The sequence below is a fragment of the Mesoplodon densirostris genome, chromosome 15, assembly GCF_025265405.1.
Source record: "Mesoplodon densirostris isolate mMesDen1 chromosome 15, mMesDen1 primary haplotype, whole genome shotgun sequence".
Lineage (NCBI taxonomy): Eukaryota > Metazoa > Chordata > Mammalia > Artiodactyla > Ziphiidae > Mesoplodon > Mesoplodon densirostris.
Window position 1 is genome coordinate 8,230,975 of NC_082675.1, and position 22,044 is coordinate 8,253,018.

The following is a 22,044-nucleotide window of genomic DNA, read 5'->3' on the forward strand; positions in this document are numbered from 1 at the left end:
ATGAAAGATTCATGCAGTTTTTAAGATTGAATGAATAATGCTCAGAAGTTCCAGAAGCTTATGGGAAGGATGACCTCCAATGCTTTGGCTGGGAAGCATGAAATCACTTTGAATTTTCCAATAAATCCGGCGTGGCAAGGACTGATTAATCATTCCCTCAAGTTTCAGATCAAGTGAAACTTTAGATCAAGTGCATATTTTATCCTTAACTCCAGTAGAGATAGACATGTTTTTAAAGACTAACTAAGAAATTCCATGATATTCTGATCAATCTCTGAGACTCCAGAGTTAAGTTCTGACTTTGATTTCTAATATTAGGAAGTTTCATTCACAGCTGAAGTGAGAGATACATTTGGGGGAAAGAATTAAAAAGGAATGAAGATACCAAATTTAAATTAAGTTTAGCTCATGTTATGAACTAAATTGTGTCCCCCTTCAAATTCACATGTTGAAACCCCAATGTGATGGTATTTGGAGATGGGCCTTTGGGAGGTAAACAGGTTTAGATGAGGTCATGAGGGTGGAGTCCTCATGATGGGATAAGTGTCCTTATAAGAAGAGACACCAGAAAGCTCTCTTTTTCTGCCATTATGAGGACATGGTGAGAAGGTGGCCATCTGTAAGCCAAGAAGAGAGTTAGCACCAGAAACTGAATGGGCCTGCACCTTGATCTTGGACTTCCCAGCCTCCAGAACTGTGGGAAAATAAATTCCTGCTGTGGAAGCCAGTCAATCTGTGGTATTTTGTTATGGCAGCTTGAGCAAACTAAGACAGCCCATGCATCTATTTATATAAATGTTTGGTGAGATTAAACACACAAAAATCAGTCACATCTATTCCTCTTGGACCCAACTTTACCTAAATAAGCTGAGGTTTAAGGGGATGAGAACGGACAGCCTCTAGTGAACTGCACTTTTGGCTCCAATTCTTTACCTTTCCTTCTATTCCCACTTGATGCTATGTAGCTCCTCTTGCCAAAGAGACACTATTTCCTGACACTTGGATCTGCGCTGGCCTTCTGCTTTAGCTAATAGAATGCAGCAGAAGTACTGATGTGAGCCATCACTTAGCTTAGGACTCTAGGGCATACTTCCTTCCACTTTCTCTCTTGCACCTCTGTCTCCACCATGATAACATTTCTCTGGCATAGCCTGCGAGAGGAGGAGAGACCCATAGAGAGAGCCACTCCAGTTGTCCCCAGTCACATCCATTCTAGATCATCCAATCAGCCATCTGAGATCAAGCCCCAGCAAGATCAGCAGAGCTCCCTAGCCTACCATCCAGATGTGCAAGCAAACATGCTTCTTGTTATACCTTCAAGGTTTTGTAGTTGTTACACAGCATTATTGCTACAGTAGACAGCTACACATTGCCACTATTTGGCACTAGATGATCATCAGACATTACGGATCCAGAAATTCCTGTAAACTGAAATATATAAAAATGTTTTTACAAACTAAGGAATTAATCATCTTGTAAAGAAAGATGAGTCAATGAGTTTCTGCTTCTGTTACTGAAAGCAGCCACTTCTACCGGAAACTGCCGTTAAGTCGAGTATTGGGAGTGAGTCAGGGTATCTGCAAAGAAATGAAAATGGTGAGTGTGAAATGTACTCATATACTTGTGAAAATTACATAATGTATATTATCTTTTGCTTACTGGCACTTGAGGATATGGGGAGGGGGAAGGGTAAGCTGTGACAAAGTGAGAGAGTGGCATGGACATACACTACCAAACATAAAATAGATAGGTAGTGGGAAGCAGCCGCATAGCACAGGGAGATCAGCTCGGTGCTTTGTGATCACCTAGAGGGGTGGGATAGGGAGGGTGGGAGGGAGAGAGACGCAAGAGGGAAGAGATATGGGAACATACATATATGTATAACTGATTCACTTTGTTATAAAGCAGAAACTAACACACCATTGTAAAGCAATTACACTCCAATAAAGATGTTAAAAAAAAAAAAAAAGAATCTGCCTGCCAATGCAGGGGACACGGGTTCGAGCCCTGCTCTGGGAAGATCCCACATGCCGCGGAGCAACTAGGCCTGTGAGCCACAACTACTGAAGCCTGCGCGCCTAGAGCCTGTGCTCCGCAACAAGAGAAGCCACCGCAATGAGAAGACCGTGCACCACGATGAAGGGCAGCCCCTGCTTCCGCAACTAGAGAAAGCCCGCGTGCAGCAACGAAGACCCAACGTAGCCAAAACTAAATTAAAAAAAAAAAAAAAGACAGTTACATAAGAATTGAATGTGGTGAAATGTACAGAGTTGTAGGTCTAAAATACATGTAATCATATGTCTAAAATGTTCAGAGTTCTCGTTCTCAAGGTATGGAAGTTAGGTCTTGTAGTTCAAGCTATCAATGACTTGTGGCCCAGTTATTTAGCCTATATGTGTCTGCCTCCTTCTGTGTTTTTTTGTGTGAACTAAAACCACATATTTATTCATGATTCATTAAACAAAGAGCAATTGAGACAACAAAAACCAGGCCCTAGGCATAGTGTGTGTAACCAGAGTTGAAGAGCAGGTGTTTTGTTTGTTTGTTTTAGTTTTTGGTCGCCCCACGCAGCTTGCAGTATCTTAGTTCCCCCACCAGGGGTTGTACCAGGGCCAACGGCAGTGAAAGTGCAGAGTCCTACCCACTGGACAGCCAGGGAACTCCCCTGAGTAGGTGGTTTTTCTTTTAAGGGACATGTAGACTAGTACAGAAGGCAAATCATTATTAGTAGTAATTTAGACTGTACAGAAGTAAGTGTCCTGGGAAAGGTACAGAAGAATGGAAGGGAAGTTGTGAAAACTTGGATTAAAACTATTGTCTAGGGATTGATTTTTTTTTTTTTAGTGATCTTGGGGTTTTATTTATTTTTGTCTGTGTTGGGTCTTTGTTTCTGTGCGAGGGCTTTCTCTAGTTGCGGCAAGCGGGGGCCACTCTTCATCGCGGTACGCGAGCCTCTCACTGTCGCGGCCTCTCTTGTTGCGGAGCACAGGCTCCAGACGCGCAGGCTCAGTAGTTGTGGCTCACGGGCCTAGTTGCTCCGCGGCATGTGGGATCCTCCCAGACCAGAGCTCGAACCCGTGTCCCCTGCATTAGCAGGCAGATTCTCAACCACTGCGCCACCAGGGAAGCCCTAGGGATTGATTTTGAGGACCATGAATGCCAGAATATAATATTAGGTAGTAAACTGAGATTCCCCACACGGAGGTGACAATTATCTCCTATTACACGTAAGGATACATGGCCACTTGCAACCTGACCTGGCTGTCTGCACATGGCGTTTGTGAAATACCGAGGAAAAAAATGTTTATTCACGCATTAAAAAAAAGAGCTAAATGAAACTTCCAAACTTTGAATTAAAAAATTAGCATAATGAATAAAATACAAAATTTAAAGGTGCAAGTTTAACTTCGTTGCTTTTTTTGTTGTTGTTCTCAGTGGCAGACTTGCCATTACGTTTATTTATTTACTTACGGCCGTGCCACGCGGCATGCGGGATCTTAGTTCCCCGACCAGGAATGGAACCCGAGCCTCTGCAGTGGAAGCGCAGAGTACTAACCACTGAACCACCAAAGAATTCCCTAACTTCTTTGCTTTTAAACGCAATCATTTTTGAATTTAATTTTAATTATTTTCAAATTAAATGAACAAACTGGGCAGCCCTGCTGGCCGTTCAGACCTTGCCCGCAAGCTTCGACTCACTTTCACTCGGTGCCAGTCCACGTGGACAGGGAACCTGCTCTCCTTCCGCAAGAGTTTCTGTAGGGACTCAGTCTTTAGGTGCACCGCCTTTGCCCCACCCTTCACAGTACTTCTAGGCATTTTGATTGGCTGTAGCGCTCCCTCGTGCTCTGGTCTGGTTGCTCTGATTGGCCGACGGCGTGCCGTCGGGAGGATGCCAGTTTTCCTGGGATACGGCGCCGGCGGGCGGAGGCCTAGGACGGGAGGTGGCGTGCGCGGAGCGGGAAGCTGGCCGCGGTGCTCACCAAGGCTCCTGGACTTAGTCCTGGGGCGCCATGGCCAGCGTCCACGAGAGCCTGTACTTCAACCCCATGATGACCAATGGGGTGGTGCACGCCAACGTGTTCGGTATCAAGGACTGGGTGACGCCGTATAAAATCGCGGTGTTGGTGCTGCTGAACGAGATGGGCCGCACTGGCGAGGGCGCCGTTAGCCTCATGGAGCGGCGGAGGCTCAACCAGCTGCTCCTGCCGCTGCTGCAGGTGAGGGGCTCCTGCTCATTCAGCAAACCCTTACTAAGCACCTGCTCTGTGCCGGACAACTCCTTGGCTGGGGGCACGGGGGTTCATCAGACACTCTCTGCCGTGAAGAATCGCGAAAAATATAGTTAATACCACCAACTAACACTTAGTGAGTACTTAACGATGGACCAGGCACTTTACATTCATTTTTGGGGAGCAGGTTTTTATCTGGCTCCAGCATTTATTAGCTGAGTGACTGGGAGAAGAGTTATTTTCTCAGATCTTCCGTCTTCTGTAGAGTGAGGCTACATGTAGGCCTGATCGTTGGAGACACAGTTACAGGCTCTGTACCCCAGAAGACCGTAATAAGTGGTAACAATGACATAAAAGTAACAGCCAACATTGATTGAACACTTACTGTGTACTAAGCACGTTACATGTTTTATTTCATTTTGCAGACTGAGGTTGTAGCTCCACCACTTACCCGCTGTGCGACTTGGGCAAGTTCCATAACTTACTTGGGTCTTTGCTTTCTCTCTGTAAAATGAAAGCAATAATAGAAACTGTCATGTGATGGCCGTATTAAGTTAGAAGATCCATGGGAACACTTTACAGTGTATGGCACATAGTAAATGCTCAGTCAATTTTAGCTATTTTCATTTTAATCTCATAGGAATAGAGCATGCACTTTCCCTTATATCAGTTGTGGTTTTTCCATTTATTTGTGTGATTATATGAGTGATGTCTCTCTCCCCTACTAGACTGTAACCTACGTGAGGGCATTACTTTGTATCCCCAAAGCCTAGTACTGTATAGTTTATAAAGGGCTTTTTTTAATCCATCACCTTTTTGGGGGCAGGAGGAGAAGGGGTACTGAGGACACAGGGTAAGTGGCTTGCCCAGTTAGTTAAATAAAAGTAGTGGGGTCGGGGCTTCCCTGGTGGCGCTGTGGTTGAGGGTCCGCCTGCCGACGCAGGGGACACGGGTTCGTGCCCCGGTCCGGGAAGATCCCACATGCCGCGGAGCGGCTGGGCCCATGAGCCATGGCCGCTGAGCCTGCGCGTCCGGAGCCTGTGCTCCGCAACGGGAGAGGCCACAACAGTGAGAGGCCAGCGTACCGCCAAAAAAAAAGAAAGAAAAAAAAAAAGTAGTGGGGTCCCCATAACTTGCAGCTCCCAGTCCTATCTACATTACTATTATAAGTACATTTCCCCATTATTCAAATAAAAGTCATAATACTAAAAAATTTGATAGAGAAAAGAAACAAAATAATTCTGGTGTCTCAGCTCATGTGTTTTTCTGCCTTTGTTCTTGCTGTCTTTTGTGTCTTGGATTCTCCTTCTGTTTTTTTGCCTGGCTAACTATCGTGTAGTTTATTTTGTTTTGTTTTTTTTGGCAGTGGGGGGCGGGAGGCGGAGCTGCGCTGCAGGGCTTGCAGGATCTCAGCTCCCTGACCAGGGATTGAAGCCAGCCACAGCAGTGAACACCGGAATCCTAACCACTAGCCCACCAGGGAACTCCCACTACTGTGCAGTTTTGTTTTTTTTTTTTGCGGTACGCGGGCCTCTCACTGCTGTGGCCTCTCCCGTTGCGGAGCGCAGGCTCCGGATGCGCAGGCTCAGCGGCCATGGCTCACGGGCCCAGCCGCTCCGCGGCATGTGGGATCCTCCCAGACCGGGGCACGAACCCGTGTCCCCTGCATCGGCAGGCGGACTCTCAACCACTGCGCCACCAGGGAAGCCCTACTGTGCAGTTTTTTTTTTTTTTTTTTTTTTTTTTTTTGCGGTATGCGGGCCTCTCACTGTTGTGGCCTCTCCCGTTGCGGAGCACAGGCTCCGGATGCGCAGGCCCAGCGGCCATGGCTCACGGGCCCAGCCGCTCCGCGGCATATGGGATCCTCCCAGACCGGGGCACGAACCCGTATCCCCTGCATCGGCAGGCGGACTCTTAACCACTGCGCCACCAGGGAGGCCCCCTACTGTGCAGTTTTAATCAATGTGTATATAGAATTCGTCTAGCAAAATTCCAGCCTTTACTTCTTTGCTTATTGTTTGGCTTTAAAACTTAGCTAATTTTTAACTACTCAACTAATACATGAAGATTCATTGTAAAAACTTTAAATGATGCTAAAATTGATGGAGTGAAAGGTTATGGTTCTTCTGTAGGCCCTCTAATCCTGTTCCCTCTCAGAGATTATCATGGTTAATGTGCCTTCATTCAACTATTTATTTATTTATAAAATTAATTTATTTATTTTTGGCTGCATTGGGTCTTCATTGCTGCACGCGGGCTTTCTCTGGTTGCGGCGAGTGGGGGCTACTCTTTGTTGCAGTGCGCAGGCTTCTCATTGCGGTGGCTTCTCTTGTTGCCGAGCACGGGCTCTAGGAGCACAGGCTTCAGTAGTTGTGGCGTGCGGGCTCGGTAGTTGTGGCACACGGGCTTAGTTGCTCTGTGGCATGTTGTATCTTCCCGGACCAGGGCTCGAACCCGTGTCTCCTGCATTGGCAGGCGGATTCTTAACCACTGCTCCACCAGGGAAGCCCCATTCAACTATTTATTGAGTAACAGTTCAGAATGGATCTTTCTAGGCCTTTTGCTGTGTGTATCTGTGTATAGATAGGTAAATGCATATGATTATAAGTATATATACATATATCCTTTTAATTTAATTTCCTGCCCTTTTTTTTTTTACATGAATGCTACTTCTATTCTACAGCTTATTCCTTTCACTTAACAAGTCTTGGAGGTCTTTTCTTGTCAGCCTATTTGAGTAGATCTACTTCATTCTTTTTAACGACTGCATTGTTTTCCACAGTAAGAAAAGAAACATAATTTAACTCATGCTTTTAATTAATATTAAAATTTGTAAATTAAAAATGAACTCTTTATTCATGGACTTATAGGTTCTTTTTAGTTTTTCTTCATTTCAAACAATGCACATGGAACATACTTGCCCCAGAAGTGGGATTGCTGGGTTATCCACATCTAAAATTGACCTGCTGAACTAACTGTTCCCCAAATATTCAGTGTTTAGTTTTAAACCTCAGCTAGGTTGTAACCTTTTTGATAGCTGAGGTTGCATACTCTCTGTCTCTAATGGTACCTTTTATGGACTTGGGCACATAGTATGACTGCCTACCTCACAGTGTTTTGGAGGATCAAATGAGGTTATGTTTATGGAAAATAGGACCCCTGTGTTTGTATAATGTTCTCCAGGTTATGAAACAATTTGAATTATTTTACTTAATCTTTGCCACAAACAAGGGAGGTTATTATTATCTCCATCTCACTGATGAAGGAAACTAGGGCTCAGGGAGGCTACAACTTTGCCATGATTGCAACACTGAGAAGGAAGGAACCTCAGACTACAGATTCTATGCTTTTTTTACATTTAAGTCATTCCTCCAACTAAAAGAGAATGCTGTGCAAATATGAGGTATTACTTTAGTGTTTTATGCAGCTAGGTTTTTTTCTCTTCCTGATTTGAGATTTCATATTTGGAATGATTGTAAAGCAGAGAGGTTGATAAATGAATTCATGTTTGCAGATGTTTATCAATCTCCAGCTCTTTAAAATTTTTCTGTAACCTTTCTTCTCTCCTTTACCCAGGGCCCAGATATTACGCTGTCTAAACTTTACAAGTTAATTGAAGAATCTTGTCCTCAGCTGGCAAATTCAGTACAGATCAGGTAAGCTTCATTTTCTTCTGTATATATGAAAAGATGTCAAAGTAGATAAAAATTAGAAGAGGGCACATGGTGATTAATTCCTTAAAAAAAACTTTATTATTCTAGGTTGTTTCTTAAGTACATGTATTTAATTTTTTTTGAAAAATGGATAGCATTAAACATACTGCTTAAAAATTTATTATTCTGTACATATCTACATTGCTCCTTTTAGCTGTTGCAGAGAATTTTATTTTTACTGGCTGATATGTAACCTTGAGAAATTTTATAATCAAGAAAACATCAGCAATGATACTTTTCAGAATATGGGAGTGACACTTTGGATTATCAGATTTGTGTGCCACCATTTTATATGAATCTCTGAATTGTTTTTAAAATAGATTTATTTTAGGTGATTTTGTAATATGAAATGTGGGAAGATGTTCAAAGGGCCTTCCTAAAATACACACCTCATTTTTCTTGTTCAGAATCAAACTGATGGCTGAAGGCGAATTGAAGGATATGGAACAATTTTTTGATGACCTTTCAGATTCTTTTTCTGGAACTGAACCAGAGGTTCACAAAACGAGTGTAGTAGGTATGAAGTTCTTCTAAGGAGAGCAGAGAATATTTTCACTGAAGTGAACTGCTTTCTAAACCACATCTGTCGTTATTCTGCTGTATCTGAGCACACACAGTGGGGATGTTGGACATGTTATAGTTTGTATTCATCGCCTTGCCATTTTGACCTGTGTTTAAATAACTGTCTTGTGGAAAAGCATCTTCTGTTTTGTCTACTGTCGTCAGAGTATTAGCCTGGTCGCGGAGCCTTTTAGGGCTCGTCACCTCTTTCTCACAGTCCCCTGCTCACTTGTCCACATTGTACGACTGAGTCAGGGTCACCAACTAAACTTTTATGAAGAGAGGTAAGTAAGAGTAGATTACTGATATAGTTTATAAGGCAAGGGTATATATGAAGTTTCTTGATGCTTTTCTGTTAGCGGTATAGTCATACTCCATCCATCTGGCGTTTTTTTCCTGGTAGTTTTTATGTTATTTACCATCAGTTATTTATTGATCTTCCATGTGCCAGGCTCTGGACTTTAAGAGAGACTGGAAACTTCCTCTTATGGATATTGCTTTCTTGTGGTTGTGGACAGAGGTGGACAGACAGTAGAAAGTAAACAAATAGGATCACCTCAGATGTTGTAACAGTCACGGAAGGATACATTGGCTGGATAAAGAGTGGAGTGCGGGTGGGAGGACTGAGCCTTTAATATAAAGAGAAAATCAGCTTCGTAGAAGGTGGTGAAAGAAGATTCTATGCGGAGGGGAACAGCAACTGCAAGTGTCTTTTTTTTTTTTTTTTTGATTATTTTGGAGGGAGAACTGCAGCAAATAGTTATCAACTTTTTGTAGCCTGGATTTCAAGTTAATGCCTTCACCTCCTCTCTGCCTTGTTTCATAGGTTTGTTTCTGCGTCACATGATCTTGGCCTACAGTAAGCTTTCTTTCAGTCAAGTGTTTAAACTGTACACTGCCCTTCAGCAGTACTTCCAGAATGGTGAGAAAAAGACGGTGGAGGATGCTGATATGGAACTGGCCAGCAGAGAGGAGAGTGAAAGAAAAATGGAAAGAGAAGAACTTGATGTATCTATAAGGTAAGTTGGGTTTTTCTGGCGGGAATCCCTTTCCTGTGAAATAGCGTCATTACGGGAGCAGTAAATCCTCATTCATCCTCATTCTGGATGAACTCATTCATCCAGAGTTCATGTGCTGGCTGTCATCTTTTTGTCCCTCCAGATCCAGGAAGTTCACCCTTACGGGCTGCATCAGTAAGCTCCTTGCCCTCTAACTTCTGATTGAGAGGCACTGGTGGGAAATCCAGAGGGTCAAGGAGAGTGAGGTCAAGGTTTTGATTCACTGGCTCCCTTCCTTCGGGGTCACGGTGGGCTGGCTGTAGGGTCACAGCCTCTGTCAGGTGGCCTGCTCTGCATACCTCAGGGGTCTAGTAACTGGGAAGGTTTCCCAGGCCCGGTGCAGAAGGCGCCCCACTGTTACCAGCCCTGGGGACTATATTACCCGCTATGGCTTATCCATCCCCTGCCCCTATTTTTGTAACTGGCCCTTTATTAAACTCTTCTCAAATTATCCCATTTGAATATGCCATTTGTTTTCTGCTGGGACCCTGAGCGGTAGTGTTCATTATATCACAGTGAATTAACAATTGATTAATGCAGTGAAGATTTATTGAATGCCTCCTGAAGTTTAAGCCTGGGGATGTAGTGCTCACCTAGTTGTTTAAGCTCAAAGCCTAGGCATGTCCCTGCGTCCTCCCCCTCCTTCACCCCTGCAGCCAGTCCTTCTCAATATGTTTGGAATTAGTTCACTTCTGTCCATCGCCGCTGCTTCCCCTGTGGTCTAAGCACCGAATCTCTTTCCTGGGTGACTGCTCTAGCCTCCCCACTGCTTTCCTTGCCTCCACTCTTGTCTTCTTACTATCAGTTTTTCCTGCAGCATCCAAGGGAACCATTATGATGTAAATCACACCACGTGTTCTTATGCCCCAAGCGCTCCTTGACTATATACATGGAATTTAGACAGAAATCTGAGCTACTGTGGCCTCATTACTTGCATGATCTGGCCCCTGTCATCTTCCCTACCTCTTTCTCCTTACTTTCCCTTCACTGTCAGACTCTGACTGCTCTGGCTTGCTTTCAGTTTCTTCAATACCAAGCCGAGGTCTGCCTTAGGGCGCCTGGCAGGCTCTCCCTGGCTTCTCACCTCGCTCGCTCCCTTTCACCGTTCACTCCCTTTCACCGTTCAGATCTCAGCTCCCGTGTCCTCACACAGGCCTTCTCTGACCACATGTCTGAAGTAACCTTCATCCTAAATACTTCCAACTTCTTTATTTCTTCCATAGCTCTCCTCACTAAGTAACTTTTTGCATTTATTTACTTAGACTCATTTGTATTTGGCTTCGCACCCCTTCAAGAGCTAAGACCCTTCTCTGTCGTATTTCACCTCATTTTCCTCAGTGCTTGGCTTGTAATGTCTGTGAATATGTGTTGGATGAATGAATGCAGAGAATCAGAACACATCATTCATCGCCCACACTGGTAACTGGCCCCATAAAGCACTTTGTATTGACTTCCCTTCACTGTCTCACGTCCCCTCTCCCCAGCTGTTACCTGGGATCACCTCCCAAATAGACTACTTATATTTGGAGGGAAAAGCATATAAAGAGAGAGGGAGTGTGTGTGTGTGTGTGTGTGTGTTTTGTATTTCCTGATCTCAGGGAGCCCACAGTCTGGTGAGGAAGACTGGCACCCAAAGAGATCACTACAAGTAACAATGTGTTCAGAGCTCTGAGAGAAGTAAGCCCCACCTGCCCTATGTAGACTGGCTAACCCCCTTGGGGGCTGGGGGAGGTCTGTGTGTGTAGCCAGAGAGTATTTCCCTGCAGTTCCTATGAGTGGCCTTTGTACAGTTATGTGATTTGTTCAGCACACTCTGGGAGCAAGAAGATTGTAGTACCAGTAAGTACTTCCAAAAACTCAGAGTTGCTCAAAGAGGCTTCTCATCTAGTGGAAAGGCAGTACCTTGTAGGATTGAGTCTGGCCCTGGAGTCAGACCCCTGGATTTGAATTCTGGCTCCTCCACTTATTCCCTTAAGACCTTGGGCAAGTCACCCTCTCTGTACCTCAGTTTTCTCATCTGCAAAATGGGGCTCATGTCACCTCCTCAGAAGGTTATTTTGAGAATTAAATGATAAATCTATATGAAGTGTTTAGAACTGTGCCTTTAAACATTTGACAAATATTCACTATTCGTCTTCTCTAATTTCTCTTTTGTTTAATTCCCCTGAGGAAGGGTTCCAGGAGACAATGTAATCTTTGTCCTAGCTACTTTATATGCTTAAAGTAGCAGAATGTCAGTTCTTCAGAAATGTTAAAATTCAAGCTTTTCTTATTTAGGTTTGACTTTCTCCTAAATTAATCTGATTTAATTAGGTCTAACTGCATCATTTTGTTTTTATTCTAATCTAAGAATTCATTTGTGTGTAATAATAGTGTGTATACTGTTAAGGTGTATGGTTTCAGAAAATAGTGTGCATTTAGTAAACTGAATTTCATCACTGAAATAGAAGAAATGTATTATTTAAATATTATTCTACTTAAGTATTATAATTCTTTGTCCAAAAAGAAATGATTTTGACTTGTTATAGGATTTTTAAAATTTCATAATGTATATTTACATACATTTCTTGATCCTTTTAAAAAGGAAAATTTCATTTTTTTTCCTTTTTGTGCTCTTTTCTAGTGTTTTATTGCATTATGAGAGGCTTCTCACTTTAGCCCTTTCATCTTCTTCCTTTCTTTCTTCCCTCCCTCCCTCCCTCCCTTCCTTTCTTAGTTATTGGAATGTTTTTAGGTCTTGCTTTCTTCAGGGAAATTCTTTTTCTTGCCCTAGAAATTTGTATTAAAATTAGAAAGGCCAGAATAACATTGACTAGCTCGCAAATCTCCCATCCTACAATGAAATTACTACTGTTTGAAAAAGGGGGGGCCCACCTGTTAATTTAGAAGGGAGGGAATAAATATTTAGTGAACAAAAGTTTATCAGGTGTTTTTTAGAAATCCAATTACAGAAGAAAGTACAGACTGACATTTAGCTTCAGCTTTTCATTGCTCGTTGTTGCTACAGGGCAGCATTTGTTTCCTGCAATAAGAGAGGGGGGCTTACAGGGTTACACCTTGTGAGTTTGCAGCGGAGGCTACTAGTCTGCAAGCTGCTGGAACTACATCTTCTCTGTGCTTCTAAAAAGACCTAACAAAAGTAGAAGTTCTCTGGCATTTCTTCACTTGCCAGTGATTTAATATAAATCTCCCAAATTCATTAATTGATTCAGCAAATACTTACTCAGTGCTTCTGGTGTGCCAAGCACTATGCTAGCTGCTATGCTGTCAGCACAGAGGAGAAAGTCCCTGTCCTCATGGAGCTATGTGGGGAGGGTCAGGTAATCGAGAGGTAACTAAATTAATAAGTAATGTAATCTCAGAGAGTGTCAGTGCAGGAAAGGAATGACTGGGACACAGGGATACAGAATAACTGTGGGGTGCTGTCAGGGAAGGGCCCTTTAAGACTGGGAGCTAGGTGACGAAGGAGCCAGCCCCGAGAAGAGTTGCCAGAGCACATGCAGACTCACAGCTCCCAAGACAGGACAAGCTGACATATTGGAGGGACAGACAGAGGACAGTGTGGCCTGAGCACACAAGTCGGGAGGAGGGGTTGGATCACCGCTTCGGTCACACACCTCAGAAGGGTTCAGGTCCTCATGGCCTCCTGGCTGTTTAGTAACTGTTCCCAATCTCAGTCCTTCCCCTCCCCTGCTTTTGTCTTGTCATCACCCTGCTCAGAAGTTTCCAGAGATTCACAAAGTCTCCCAGCCTGGTATTTGAGGCCTTCCACAGTTGACCTTTCTGACCTTAATTTCTGTTCCTCAACTTGGATCCTTTACCCCAGCCAGCCAGGTGTGCTTGTATCCCTCTAACAGGCCAGGCATTTTCCCATTCTGCATCTTTTGGTTTCCTTTCCTGGAATGTCTTCTTCCTTCCTTGTCATTTCTTCACTCCTTGCCAACTTTCAGGATCCTCACCACTTCAGCTGGAGTGATTTCTCCCTTTTCTAAGTGCGAGATCATATTAATTCTTGGTATTTATTGTTTATTGCCATCTTTTCACATGGGCTGGTCTTAACCTTCACCAAGACTGTAAGCCCATTAAGACATTTTCTTGGGGGACCTAGACTTGTGTTTTATGCATTGCAAGTACATAAACACCCCAGTTTGTTGATTGTTTAATCCTATGTTATATTTTAAAAATTTCAGTTATAGTGGGTGATTTGAGCCCTTTAGAGGAGTTTCCAGAGTCCTTTTGAGAATCTGATGAATGCCATGTACTATCCCCACATTAAAAATGCATATTTTGCATGCAGTTTTACAAGGTTCATGGGCTCCTAAAGCCCATCCGTGGACCCAGGTTAAATGCCTTTGATTTATAGCACTTGTAAGTCTAAAATTCTGTCTCAACTGGTAATGGGATTCATAAACAAGGTATACTTGAGTCCTTTTCCTAAAGGAGTAACCCCCTTCCTAAATTGAATACATTTGTGGCTTTTTAAAAAAAATTTATTTATTTGGCTGCATTGGGTCTTAGTTGTGGCCCTTGGGATCTTTGTTGTCACGTGCAGGACCTTTAGTTGCAGCATGTGAGGCTTTTAGTTGCTGCATGCGGGGTTTAGTTCCCTGACCAGGGATCGAACCTGGGCCCCCTGCGTTGGGAGCATGGAATCTTAGCCACTGCACCACCAGGGAAGTCCCCCTTTGTGGCTTTTTAAGAGTTACTTTCTCTGGCATGTGTTTGAGGCCCTGAGGAGGCAAAGAAGGAGTCAGTAAAAGGATGGTTTGGGCCGTGGTGTTTTTACTTGCTCTTTCCAAGCTTGTTCACGTCGGCCACTGTTGGCACCATGGAAGCCAGAGCCAAACTTGATCTTCATTTATAGCAAATGTGTTTGCCTTCATTTGTAGCAATTTCGTTTTATGTGATTCTGGTTTTCTCTTTCTGTTTTATTAACCTTATTGTTCTCGTGTCCTGTGTTATAAGCTACCTCAAATCTTTTTGGGGGGAAGGGTTTAAGTAAATAAAGCATTTGGTAACAGTGAGCATCATGGACCTTAGAGGAGGGTGGGACCGGGAGTGGTGTGTCCCATTTCATTCAGATCCTTGTCTGTCTCTAGCCTTTTTGTGTACAGTCATATTTATTTCAAGCCTTGGGCTTACTTTCTTTGAAGCGTATGTTAAGAGAAAAGGGCTTCTTATTGCCCAGACACTTAGCTGTTTTCCATTTGAGAACTTGGCCTGTGAATTTTCTTTCCATTTCCCTCTAGGTCACTGTCGTTTCGCTGATCTTTGTTATGCTGGTCAGGGCTGGTCCTTGGCAGCTCCGATACCTGTAGAATCTGATATGCTTGCTGCTTTGTATCAGAAACGTAACCAAGAGACTATCAGAGCAGCTCTTCCCAAAGTGTTTTCTGTGGAACACTAGTGCTTCTTGAGAGATGTGAGGAAGGGATTCTTCATTCAAATGAGTTTGGTAAATGGTACATTAAACAAAAGTGAATAAAGTGTCTCTCTGTTGGATTTCTCTAATGTGTATCCTGAATCTCCCAAGGAAGAGAGGGTGTACAGCTTTCCCCAAGTGATTTAACCTCAGCAGCATTTTCTTTTCTTTTGGAATACCTGTTTACATATTGTTTGCATGAAACAGTTTGAGAACTGCTGTATTAGATGCAGAATGCTTATAAAAATATTATTGATGAGTAAATACTGATTTTTCTACTTATTGTAATCCTGTATAGAGATTTATTCAGTCATGTGGCAAAAAGGTATTATTCATACTTTGCTCTCAAAAATAAGACTGTGCATGTATAGATTTCTCAAGTCTAGATTTATATCAGTATATTTCTTGTTGGTTGGTTCTGTGTGATCTAAACTTCCAGGCAAAAGGTTATTTCTTAGATAACACCTCTTTTTCTTGTTCTTGAATACAGCACCATCTTATATGTGTAGCGAGGAGTTAGAGACTTTTTATTCATTCATTTCTCAAACTCTGAGTGCCCATTGTGTGCCTGGGCACGGACTGGGTGTTCATATACAAATATAAGTAAGAACAGCCAGTGTGGCAGTGCTAGATGCAGTGATCCCAATCTCTGGGAGACAGTGGGAGCTCAAATGAGAGATGTCAGGAGAGATTCTTGGAGGATAGGACACTTGAGGTATTCTTGAATGACGGATGGTACAACAGTGCAACAGTGGATGGAAAATGGGCCCTGCAGGTTGAGGAAGCAGGGGGGCATCTTGGCATGATAGGAGATTGTAAGGAGTTCATCAGGGCTGGGGTGTGGGTGAGAAAGAGAAGGCAGAGGAGAGAGGTAGGAGCACTCAGGAAGCATTGCACCTGCCCTGCTAAGCAGTGCAGACTTTATTCTGGAAGGTGATGAGATACCACAGGAGCGCTTTAAATCAGGGACGATAGACTTGCATTTTAGAAAGATCATGCTGGAGGCTATGTACAGTTGAGATCTACATCTGTCCATAATTATATCATGTGAACTTCGGCAGGTCATTCAACATCACTTTTCAAGCATGTCTTTTCTATTCCTGAGAAGAGAGAATTAATTAAAAAATTTTTTAAACTTTTCTGATGAAGAATCTATTTGACTTTGTAAAGCATTATCATTTTCACTATTGTGTAATTCTTTATTATTTTTGTTTTGTTTTTTTTCCAGAGAAGAGGAGGTATCTTGCAGTGGGCCGCTGTCCCAAAAACAAGCAGAATTTTTTCTTTCTCAACAGGTATGTTCTGTAATTGGTCGTGAATTTTTTTTTTAATCCTGTGACATTATATGTCATGACATATGTTTGTTATGTGAGTAGGTTTATTAGTGAAGCAGCATTATTCTTATTCTTAGTCATTTTTTCTTTACTAACAATGCAGTTGTAGCTATGTGATTTTATTTTTTTGACTCTGTTAGGGTCATAACGCATGTTCATTTAGTAATGGTGTGTGACTAACACAGCCCAAAAATGTGATTTAGAAGACCTATTTCCCTTTTCCCCAACACTTTATCATGGACATTTTCAAACAGAAATACAAATTGAAAAGCATTATATAGTGAATACCCATATACCCATCATCTAGATCCTACAATTAGTATTTGCTCTGTTTATCATATATCTACCCATATAGCCACCATTTCATCTTATTTTTTGATACATTTCAAGTTGCAAGCATCGGTACACTTTTACCCCAGACATTTCTTACTGGTGTTTTTGAGCCATACTTTTTCCTTTTTTTTGGTAATATAAGCTGGATGCTTTTCTCCCATGTTATTTTCAGCATAGAATTTTGATTTTTGCTCTACTTTTCTAGTTTTCCCTATTTTTGTTATTAATTTTCTTTCTGCAGAAAGATGTCATGTTTAGATCTAGATGCAGGTGATAGAATCACCCCTACAGATGAATTTTAAACAGATTAGAAAAACTCATCTAGACAATTGGTTAACTGTAGAGGAGAAAATAGACCTGGATCTTCACCTCATCTTTGCACCTCAGTACTTTACAGGTGGATTAAAGGCTTAACTATAAACATTTAAGGTTATAATTAGACCAGGAGGAACTACATATTAACTTTTTTTTTGAATTTTATTTATTTTTTTATATAGCAGGTTCTTATTAGTCATCCTTTTTTTTTTTTTTTTTTGCGGTACGCGGGCCTCTCACTGCTGTAGCCTCTCCCGCTGCGGAGCACAGGATCTGGACGCGCGGGCTCAGCGGCCATGGCTCACGGGCCCAGCCGCTCTGCGGCATGTGGGATCTTCCCGGACTGGGGCATGAACCCGTGTCCCCTGCATCAGCAGGCGGACTCTCAACCGCTGCGCCGCCAGGGAAGCCCAAGTCATCCATTTTATACACATCAATGTATACATGTCAATCCCAATCTCCCAATTCATCACACCCCACCCCAACCCCACCGCTTTCCCCCCTTGCTGTCCATACGTTTGTTCTCTACATCTGTGTCTCAATTTCTGCCCTGCAAACCAGTTCACCTGTACCATTTTTCTAGCTTCCACATATATGCATTAATATGCGATATTTGTTTTTCTCTTTCTGACTTATTTCACTCTGTATGACAGTCTCTAGATTCATCCATGTCTCTACAAATGACCCAATTTCGTTCCTTTTTATGGCTGAGTAATATATTCCATTGTATATATGTACCACATCTTCTTTATCCACTCGTCTGTCCATGGCCATTTAGGTTGCTTCCATGACCTGGCTATTGTAAATAGTGCTGCAATGAACATTGGGGTGCATGTGTCTTTTTGAATTATGGTTTTCTCTGGGTATATGCCCAGTAGTGGGATTGCTGGGTCGTATGATAATTCTGTTTTTACTTTTTTAAGGAACCTCCATACTGTTCTCCATAGTGGCTGTTATCAATTTACATTCCCACCAGCAGTGCAAGAGGGTTCCCTTTTCTCCACACCCTCTTCAGCATTTATCGTTTGTAGATTTTCTGATGATGCCCATTCTAACTGGTGTGAGTTGATACCTCATTGTAGTTTTGATTTGCATTTCTCTCATAATTAATGATGTTGAGCAGCTTTTGATGTGCTTCTTGGCCATCTGTATGTCCTCTTTGGAGAAGTGTCTATTTAGGTCTTCTGCCCATTTTTTGATTGGGTTGTTTGTTTTTTTAATGTTGAGCTGCATGAGCTATTTATATATCTTGGAGATTAATCCTTTGTCAGTTGATTCATTTGCAAATATTTTCTCCCATTCTGAGGGTTGTCTTTTCGTCTTGTTTGTAGTTTCCTTTGCTTTGCAAAAGCTTTTAAGTTTCATTAGGTCCCATTTGTTTATTTTTGTTTTTATTTCCATTACTCTAGGATGTGGATCAAAAAAGATCTTGCTGTGATTAATGTCAAAGAGTGTTCTTCCTATGTTTTCCTCTAAGAGTTTTATAGTGTCCAGTCTTACATTTAGGTCTCGAATCCATTTTGAGTTTATTTTTGTGTATGGTGTTAGGAACTGTTCTAATTTCATTCTTGTACATGTAGCTGTCCAGTTTTCCCAGCACCACTTATTGAAGAGACTGTCTTTTCTGCATTGTATATCCTTGCCTCCTTTGTCTTAGATTAGTTGACCACAGGTGTGTGGGTTTATCTCTGTGCTTTCTATCCTGTTCCATTGACCTATATTTCTGTTTTTGTGCTAGTACCATATTGTCTTGATTACTGTAGCTTTGTACTATAGTCTGAAGTCAGGGAGTCTGATTCCTCCAGCTCCGTTTTTTTCCCTCAAGACTGCTTTGGCTATTCGGGGTCTTTTGTGTCTCCATACAAATTTTAAGATTTTTTGTTCTAGTTCTGTAGAAAATTCCATTGGTAATTTGATGGGGATTGCATTGAATCTGTAGATTGCTTTGGGTAGTATAGTCATTTTCACAATATCGATTCTTCTAATCCAAGAACATGGTATAGCTCTCCATCTGTTGGTATCATCTTTCATTTCTTTCATCACTGTCTTATAGTTTTGTGCATACAGGCCTTTTGTCTCCCTAGGTGGGTTTATTCCTAGGTATTTTATTCTTTTTGTTGCAGTGGTAAATGGGAGTGTTTCCTTAATTTCTCTTTCAGATTTTTCATCATTAGTGTATAGGAATGCAAGAGATTTCTGTGCATTAATTTTGTATCCTGCAACTTTACCAAATTCATTGATTAGCTCTAGTAGTTTTCCAGTGGCATCTTTAGGAGTCTGTGTATAGTATCATGTCATCTGCCAACAGTGACAGTTTTACTTCTTCTTTTCCAATTTGTATTCCTTTTATTTCTTTTTCTTCTCTGATTGCCATGGCTAGGACTTCCAAGACTATGTTGAATAACAGTGGTGAGAGTGGACATCCTTGTCTTGTTCCTGATCTTAGAGGAAATGCTTTCAGTTTTTCACCATTGAGAATGATGTTTGCTGTGGGTTTGTCATATATGGCCTTTATTATGTTGAGGTAGGTTCCCTCTATGCCCACTTTCTGGAGAGTTTTTATCATAAATGGGTGTTGAATTTTGTCAAAAGCTTTTTCTGCATCTATTGAGATGATCATATGGTTTTTATTCTTCAATTTGTTAATATGGTGTATCACATGGATTGATTTGTGTATATTGAAGAATCCTTGCATCTCTGGGATAAAACCCACTTGATCATGGTGTATGATCCTTTTAATGTGTTGTTGGATTCTGTTTGCTAGTATTTTGTTGAGGATTTTTACATCTATATTCATCAGTGATATTGGTATGTAATTTTCTTTTTTTGTAGTATCTTTGTCTGGTTTTGGTATCAGGGTGATGGTGGCCTCATAGAATGTGTTTGGGAGTGTTCCTTCCTCTGCAATTTTTTGGAAGAGTTTGAGAAGGATGGGTGTTAGCTCTTCTCTAAATGTTTGATAGAATTCACCTGTGAAGCCATCTGGTCCTGGACTTTTGTTTGTTGGAAGATTTTTAATCACAGTTTCAATTTCATTACTTGTGATTGGTCTGTTCATATTTTCTGTTTCTTCCTGGTTCAGTCTTGGAAGGTTATCCCTTTCTAAGGATTTGTCCATTTCTTCCAGGTTGTCCATTTTATTGGCATAGAGTTGCTTGTAGTAGTCTCTTAGGATGCTTTGTATTTCTGTGGTGTCTGTTGTAACTTCTCCTTTTTCATTTCTAATTTTATTGATTTGAGTCCTCTCCCTCTTTTTCTTTTTTTTTTTTTTTTTTTGCGGTATGCGGGCCTCTCACTGTTGTGGCCTCTCCCGTTGCGGAGCACAGGCTCCGGACGCGCAGGCTCAGCGGCCATGGCTCACGGGCCCAGCCGCTCCGCGGCATATGGGATCCTCCCAGACCGGGGCACGAACCCGTATCCCCTGCATCGGCAGGCGGACTCTCAACCACTTGCGCCACCAGGGAGGCCCTCCCTCTTTTTCTTGATGAGTCTGGCTAATGGTTTATCAATTTTGTTTATCTTCTCAAAGAACCAGCTTTTAGTTTTATTGATCTTTGCTATTGTTTTCTTTGTTTCTATTTCATTTATTTCTGCTCTGATCTTTATGATTTCTTTCCTTCTGCTAACTTTGGGTTTTGTTTCTTCTTTCTCTAGTTCATGTAGGTGTAAGGTTATGTTGCTTATTTGAGATTTTTCTTGTTTCTTGAGGTAGGCTTGTGTTAATATAAACTTCCCTCTTAGAACTGCTTTTGCTGCATCCCATAGGTTTTGGATTGTCGTGTGTTCATTATCATTTGTCTCTAGGTGTTTTTTGATTTCTTCAGTGATCTCTTGGTTATTTAGTAATATATTGTTTAGCCTCCATGTGTTTGTGTTTTTTACATTTTTTCCCTGTAACTGATTTCTAATCTCATAGCGTTGTGATCAGAAAAGATGCTTGATATGATTTCAGTTTTCTTAAGTTTACTGAGGCTTGATTTGTGACCCAAGATGTGATCTGTCTTGGAGAATGTTCCGTGTGCACTTGAGAATAAAGTATAATCTGCTGTTTTCGGATGGAATGTCCTATAAATACCAGTTAAATCTATCTGGTCTATTGTGTCATTTAAAGCTTGTGTTTCCTTATTAATTTTCTGTTTGGATAATCTGCCCGTTGGTGTAAGTGAGGTGTTAAAGTCCCCCACTATTACTGTGCTACTGTCGATTTCCTCTTTTATAGCTGTTAGCAGTTGCCTTATGTATTGAGGTGCTCCTACATTAGGTGCATATATATTTATAATTGTTATATCTTCTTCTTGGATTGATCCCTTGATCATTATGTAGTGTCTCCTTCCTTGTCTCTTGTAACATTCTTTATTTGAAAGTCTATTTTATCTGATATGAGGATTGCTACTCCATCTTTCTTTTGATTTCCATTTGCATGGAATATCTTTTTCCATTCCCTCACTTTCAGTCTGTATGTGTCCCTAGGTCTGAAATGGGTCTCTTGTAGACAGCATATATACGGGTCTTTTTTTTTTTTTTTTTTTTGCGGTATGCGGGCCTCTCACTGTTGTGGCCTCTCCCATTGCGGAGCACAGGCTCCGGACACGCAGGCTCAGCGGCCATGGCTCACGGGCCCAGCCGCCCCGCCGCATGTGGGATCCTCCCGGACCGCGGCACAAACCCGCGTCCCCTGCCTTGGCAGGCGGACGCCCAACCACTGCGCCACCAGGGAAACCCCGGGTCTTATTTTTGTATCTATTCAGCAAGCCTGTGTCTTTTGGTTGGAGCATTTAATCCATTCACATTTAAGGTAATTATTGATATGTATGTTCCTATGACCATTTTCTTACTTGTTTTGGGTTTGTTTTTGTAGGTCCTTTTCTTCTCTTGTGTTTCCCACTTAGAGAAGTTCCTTTAGCATTTGCTGTAGAGCTGGTTTGGTGGTGCTGAATTCTCTTAGCTTTTCCTTCTCTGTAAAGCTTTTGATTTCTCCATGGAATCTGAATGAGATCCTTGCTGGGTAGAGTAATCTTGGTTGTAGGTCCTTTCCTTTCATCACTTTAAGTATATCATGCCACTCCCTTCTGGCTT

General features: G+C 42.0%; 1 protein-coding gene across 2 annotated transcripts in view; it reads left to right on the plus strand.

Annotated features, from left to right (window-relative positions):
- Positions 1-3,910: 3,910 nt before the first annotated feature.
- The window catches only part of ANAPC5 (anaphase promoting complex subunit 5), a 42,599-nt gene continuing 24,465 nt past the window's right edge, over positions 3,911-22,044 (plus strand). For both annotated transcript variants that reach the window (XM_060119090.1, XM_060119091.1), the window contains exons 1-5: positions 3,911-4,220; positions 7,809-7,888; positions 8,353-8,462; positions 9,333-9,525; positions 16,215-16,281. In XM_060119090.1, coding sequence (XP_059975073.1) covers positions 4,014-4,220; positions 7,809-7,888; positions 8,353-8,462; positions 9,333-9,525; positions 16,215-16,281 — 657 coding nt within the window. In that variant the 5' untranslated portion in view covers positions 3,911-4,013. The remainder of the gene's footprint in view (positions 4,221-7,808; positions 7,889-8,352; positions 8,463-9,332; positions 9,526-16,214; positions 16,282-22,044) is intronic.